A 6672-nucleotide genomic window follows, 5' to 3' on the forward strand; every position below is an offset into this window, starting at 1 on the left:
CCTCCCCCACTCCAGGGGAAGGATACTGCAAAATCCCCATTCCTTCACCACTCCAGGGGAAGGATACTGAAAAATGCCCATTCCCTCCCCCACTCCAGGGGAAGGATACTGCAAAATCCCCATTCCCTCCCCCACTCCAGGGAAAGGATACTGCAAAATCCCCATTCCTTCACCACTCCAGGGGAAGGATACTGCAAAATCCCCATTCCTTCACTACTCCAGGGGAAGGATACTGAAAAATCCCCATTCCCTCCCCCACTCCAGGGGAAGGATACTGCAAAATGCCCATTCCTTCACCACTCCAGGGGAAGGATACTGAAAAATCCCCATTCCCTCCCCCACTCCAGGGGAAGGATACTGCAAAATGCCCATTCCCTCCCCCACTCCAGGGGAAGGATACTGCAAAATCTCTATTCCTACCCTACTCTGGGGCCAGCCAGAGGTTGTATTTGCCGGTTTTTCAAACAAAGTTTAAATTTCTGCTACCAGTTCTCCAGAAACCGTCAGAACCTGCTGGATTTCACCCTTGTCAGGAACACACACACAGCTCTCAGCAGAGCTGGCTGGAGAATTCTGGGAGTTGAAATCCACAAGTCTTCAAGTTGCCAAGTTTGAAGTCCTCTGGTCTCAATTCTATTGCTCTTGCTATCCCTGAGCGGCAAAACAAAAACGTGGGTGGGAGTGGACAGCGGAAGAGACGGTACTCTTAAATTTCGTACGTTAACCCCCCCCCCAAAAAAGTCAACCCCCCGCCCGTTTTGCTGCTGTTTCTAAAGGCGTGCCTATTAGTGGGGGGGGGAGGGATGTGAGAGTCCAGCCAATCAGATCCAAATGCGGGTGGTGCTGAGGAGGTGGGGTGGCAAGCTGCTGAGCGGCACCAAAATCGTAGAGGAGGAGGGTGAGCGTGTCGATCCGCCACATGGAGGCAACCCGCGGAAGGACGCCGTCCGACCGGCTAAGCACAGCAGCCGCGGAAGGGAACGTGGCCGAGCTGCGGAGGCTAATGGACGACGGCGGCGCCGACCCCAACGGGCTGAACATTTACGGCAGGAGCGCCCTTCAGGTTAGAAGTTTGCGCGCAGCGCGGAGGGGGCTTGGCGGGAAGGGAAGGGGAGCGTTTCCCGTTTCCTTCGGGCGTGGGGGGGGCTCTCCGAAGGGAGGGAGGCTCGAATGGGGGGAAGAGCTTTCGGGAGCGTCGGTGGGACGAGAGAAAATGGATCCCGGCGATTCCCGGGGGTAAGCGGGAAGGTCTGCCAAGGGCAGTTGCCCAACCCGCTGGCTCTAGAACCGCTGAGCGCACTTAGGACCGCGTGGAATGTGGACGGGACTTGAGAAACCCAAGCAGGGGGTTGGACTAGATGACCTCCAGGGACCCTTCCAACTCTCTTCTTCTCCCTCTCCTTCTTCTCCTTCTCCTTCTCTCCTCCTCCTTCTTCCTGTTCCTCTGCTTCTTGTGCTTCTTTTTCTTTTTCTCCTTGTTTTATTTATTTATTTATTGTTTATTTATTGACTTTGTCCAATACACAATGAGGGTTTTTAGTAGGCATACACATAGTAAAATACATAATGAAGGTTATCCAGACTATACAGATTGAGTTCATTAAGTCTTTCCTGATACGTTTTATACTTCAGACCTTCCACCATTCTTGTAGCCCGTCTTTGGACCCGTTCAATTTTGTCAATATCGGGAAAACCAGCGTAACATCTTAATCTTCGTTCCATCTTTGTTATTCCCCCCCCCCCCCCGGGTTGCTGACAGTTCTACTTTGGCCCACACTCTTGCTTTTGTTTCGAGCAGCGTCCGTCTCAAAATTTAGGACATATATTTTCGATCATGCCCATTTGCCAGTCAGGTTGGTGTGGAGAAACCCGAGTATAATTTAGGGTGGGAACAGGGCCAATTAAATTTCCTGGTACTTTTGGAGCATAAAAGGTGGTTGAAATCCTTTAAATCAGTGTTTCCCAACCTTGACAAATTGAAGATATTTGGACTTCAACTCCCAGAATTCCCCAGCCAGCGAATGCTGGCTGGGGAATTCTGGGAGTTGAAGTCGAGATATCTTCAAGTTGCCAAGGTTGGGAAACACTGCTTTAAATGTAAATCGGTGGGTGGCTTATATCGACATCGATTTACCGTTGGGGGGGAAATGTGGATGTGTATTTGCGCGCTCATGCGGGCACGTGTTTCCAATCAACTTGTTTTGACACGCCTTGGTTCTTTTCGCGGCGATTTCCCCACATGTAAATATATACAGAATTTGAAAATTGTGCCTCATAACTCCTATTTAGCCGCCCTGCGTCCCATAGGATCCGGCGGGCATATAAATCAAATCAATTAAATTAAATTTAGAGGGAATGCCTGGATTTGAAGAGAGTAGCTGTCAATCAAGTCCCAAGGTGGGTGCTGCAAACGCCTTTCTGACCATCCTTGGAGGTTTATGCTGGGATAGAACAGGAAAGAACAGACGCCATAAATTAAGGAAAGGGTCTAGAATTAAGGACGGAGTGTAGAAAACGATTGTAGTTTAGCACCACTAACTGTTGCTTCGAACAGCTAACCTATATATGGCCGCAGCTCCCCTAATCCATGACTATAAAAACACAGATGGATGGATGGGTGATTGGGTTGGGTGGATGCATGGGTGGATGCATGGATGGATGGATGGATGGATGGATGGATGGATGGATGGATGGATGGATGGATGGATGGATGGATGGATGGATGGATGGATGGATGGATAGATAGATAGATAGATAGATAGATAGATAGATAGATAGATAGATAGATAGATACGCAATGCTCTTATTTGTTGGCTGAGAAGACCTTAGTTTGGATCACTGCAGAAGTATAAATTGTCTTTAGATTTGTTATTGCCTTATTGAACAAGAAGCAGTATATATAATCCAAATCGTGGCCTTTTTCCACCCTGTGACCTGGAACCGCAGCTTTACTCTGGCCCATAGCCCTGGATTTGTGTGTTTGTTTGTTCCTGGTGGTCTCTCATCCATGTCTTAACTACTTCATTTCTACTTCGCTTTTTGAGGTCAGCCAAGATCGGTTTGAGGTTGTCTCTTGCCTACTTAGGTTGAGGCGCCCGCACACTTTCCCCGACAATCTCTTTCTATAATTGTCTTTGTGTTGTGTGATCCCTGCGGTAAGGGGCTATGTAAATGTGGGTCACATTAGGAGATTATCCTATGATCAAGATCCTGCTCTGTTCTGGATTTTCTTGATATTCCCTCCCACCTCCACCCACCCATCCACCCCTTGAATAGAGATGCCGCAACTTCAAAATTAAGGGGTGAGTCTAGAAAATTACCAACTTGCAGCTGTCTCAGTTAAATCCATCTTTTTTTTTTTGCTTGCTTCAGCTCGAAATCGGTTCTGACGACACCCCTCCCCTCTTTTCCCCCTTCTAGGTCATGAAACTGGGCAACCCCAAAGTGGCTGAGCTGTTGTTGGAAAGAAGAGCCGATCCCAACGTGCCGGATCCTTCCACCGGCTCCCTGCCGGTCCACGACGCCGCCCGGGAAGGGTTTCTGGACACTTTGCAGATACTGATCTCCGGCGGAGCTCGGCTGGACCTGCCGAACAACTACGGCCGCCTCCCTCTTGACGAGGCTGCGGAAAATGGGCAGAACCATGTGGTCAGTTTCCTCGCTCTGCGACCGAGGGACAACGCTTAGAAGCAGAGGGCTCCGGGCGCTGCTGGTCGGGGACGAGGACCATTCCAGCCGGTGCACTTATGCTGGCTCCTTTTGCGCTCGCTAGTTTAACTGGAGCAACAGCTTTAAAAAAAACCCGCAAGCTTAATTGCAAGTTAGTTGTAAGGTAGTTAATTGCAAAATAATCCCAGTTGAAGGTCCTATTCTATGCCTCTGCCTGTTAATTTGGATAAGAAACCTTCTTTCTTATTCAATGAGACTCATTTCCAGCTGTCTTCTTCCTTCTTCTATCTGACCATATATTCCTCTGCGCATGGTTTAAAAAGAAATTTGGATTAAAAGTGAAGAACGCCCAGTTTATAAACTTGATTTTATTGGGCAGAATAAAAAATGTTTTCAAAACACAAAGCAGGTGTGGGGATTGTATCCCAGCACAGGAGAGTTCAGGGTTGTAAACTATCACTATTTATCTGGGCCATATGTTCGCCATCACTGCTATATAGGCTCAAGCCTCACTGGAAACAATGTCTGACTTTCTCAGACTTAATTGTGGTTTACTCCGTTCAACACAATTTCCTGAATTTGCACAACAAAGGCAGAAGCTAAATGGATAACTAGTTTATAGTGCAGTAGATTAATATATCAAAAGATAATTACACCCTAGTAAATCTTTCTAAAACTTTATATAACTTGCAAAGCCCTAATATGATTTGTTTTGGTTGAAATGGGATAATTTACCCATTGAGGCCTAACAGCACAAGAAGGTATTCAAAAGGTCATGTTTGAGAATGTCATGTGTTTGAGAATGTCATATATACTTATATATTACTAAATTTGGAAATGATAGTTTTTTCAAGTGATAATCTGATATCAAAAATTGCAACCCATATTACTCCGCACCTTAACTATTTGGATTCATGTCATGTGCTTACTTACAAATTTGTTACTGTTGTATTCCAATGGTGTTGCCATTATGTTTTCAATTCTATTTTTTTCCCTTTTGTATGCATCATTTGAGACTTTTTGACTGCTTTTCATAGAAGTACACTTAATAAATACACGAGTTGGCCTTAATTTGCATTACTTGTATTAATGTTAAGGTTTTCCTTCTATTCCATAGAACAGCCACAAGATACATAAAATAGTTTTCAGCTGAATCAAGCAAGGATGAATAGCATTACAATTCGATATTGGGGAAAATCTTTCAAGCAAAAGTGTCACAAACTAGCCCACCTATCTAATCTAGGCGTGCTGGATTTTATCTAAAGCATAGCAGGCTGGGGTCTAAAGTAAAGTCACAAAGTACTGTACATACTATTGAAAAGTTCTTGCACGGATACAACTGCAAATCAATACAGAAACAGATGAGATAATTTAAATATTCTAAAATAACACAATGCACCATTCTTTAGCTTGGGTGAAAATACTGGTTAAGGCACCGGGCTTTCTTCATTTCCGTAAACTTTCCCATATACGAGGGTCTCTATAGAAGCTCGCCTTGCAAAAAAAATTAAGGCGCCGTCAGGCTGAGGTGTCCAAGCGCGCGCAAACCGGGAAAGGAAACCCATTGAAAAGAATAGGTGAGCGCCTTTCTAGCAACCTTGGGCCGCAGTTGCCTCCTGGCGCAGTGGAAAAGTGGGGGCGGCGGGGAGAAAAGGGCTTTTTGTTTTCCAATGGCAGTGACGTCAACCAAACCAAAGCGAGGCTCCTCTTTACCTATCTCTGATCTCCGGACGAAGTTCAGCTTAATTCCAGGCATGCATTGAACTCCCTTGCTGTAAGCCGGGAGCCCAGCCTTTTTGAACTGCCCCAACGCTGGGTGGGAATATGAGGGTCACCCGACGGTCACTCTAAGGGGGTTAGAGTCCCTCCCGGAGGCGCAGAAATCCATACAGTATATTCTCCAGGTTCCTGAGTTTTTCTTAGCCCTGCTGGTCAAAGAAGCACATATAGTTATAGTAGAGAGGGGTGCGCTTCTAAGAAATCCGTTCTGTTTAAAAGATTAGATTGAAAACATATAGGGAACAGCTGATGTAGTAGCTCAGAGTCACGTGGAGCCATCTCAATCAAATAATTTTTGTATTACTCAGTAATAGGAAATAGGAGGCTATGCTCAAAGAATCCCACGTTGCGCAGATCCACAGAAAGGAGTAAGATTCAACCTGATTCCTGATTGATTCTCATTCCAAACCCGAAGTCTCTCCCGAACTCAAATTGCCTTACCGTTGCCAAGAGAAAGTGGACCTTCCGAGCTAGCAAAGATCCTCCCCTTGATCCCTGAAGAAACAGTCAGGAGACTTTTGTGTAGCTGAAACCCCACCTCTAGTTTGAGCAACTCTGCCGCTACAAAGCATCCCATAGTTCGAAGATGCCTGCTTTAGACAGACTCGGTTAAATTAAGGGAATGCCATTTTAATTTAGGGATCTCAAAGGATGCTTTTAAGTCTATCTCAGCTTTGTCATGGAGGTGTAAAAGTTATTAATGGTATTAGCATAGAGATATCAGAATTATATGTCACCCAAGTGCCATTCTAACCTCCCTGAAATATATCAGTGGAATGGCAGGCAAAGATGACAGAATTAGCAAAGATGGCAAAATTAATTTAGGGAAAGGCCAATAACTGCATTCAGTGAATGGTAAGCCCTTATATCCTTTTTTTCTAAAATATATACACTGCTCAAAAAAATAAAAGGAACACTTAAACAACACAGTATAGCTCCAAGTAAATCAAACTTCTGTGAAATAAAACTGTCCAGTTAGGAAGCAACACTGATTGACAATCAATTTCACATGCTGTTGTGAACATTCAACTTTGTACAGAACAAAATATTTAATGAGAATATTTCATTCATTCAGATCTTGGATGGGTTATTTGAGTGTTCCCTTTATTTTTTTTGACCAGTATATATAAATGAACTCATGATTTATGGAGCTGATGATTAATAAGTATACACTATGGCAAGAAATTATGTACCTTTAGAGTGGATAAAATATAAATATACTTA

The 6672-nt window shown here is 44.8% G+C and overlaps 1 protein-coding gene across 1 annotated transcript; it reads left to right on the forward strand.

Annotated features, from left to right (window-relative positions):
• The first annotated feature begins 555 nt into the window (after positions 1 to 555).
• LOC139158921 (cyclin-dependent kinase 4 inhibitor B-like) lies at positions 556 to 4740 on the forward strand. Its single transcript, XM_070736256.1, has 2 exons — positions 556 to 1063; positions 3421 to 4740. Exons 1-2 carry the CDS (start codon positions 920 to 922, stop codon positions 3685 to 3687), a joined length of 411 nt encoding a protein of 136 aa, XP_070592357.1. The 5' UTR covers positions 556 to 919; the 3' UTR covers positions 3688 to 4740.
• The last annotated feature ends 1932 nt before the right edge of the window (positions 4741 to 6672 follow it).

Source organism: Erythrolamprus reginae, chromosome 2, assembly GCF_031021105.1.
Source record: "Erythrolamprus reginae isolate rEryReg1 chromosome 2, rEryReg1.hap1, whole genome shotgun sequence".
NCBI classification, from domain to species: Eukaryota; Metazoa; Chordata; class Lepidosauria; order Squamata; family Dipsadidae; genus Erythrolamprus; species Erythrolamprus reginae.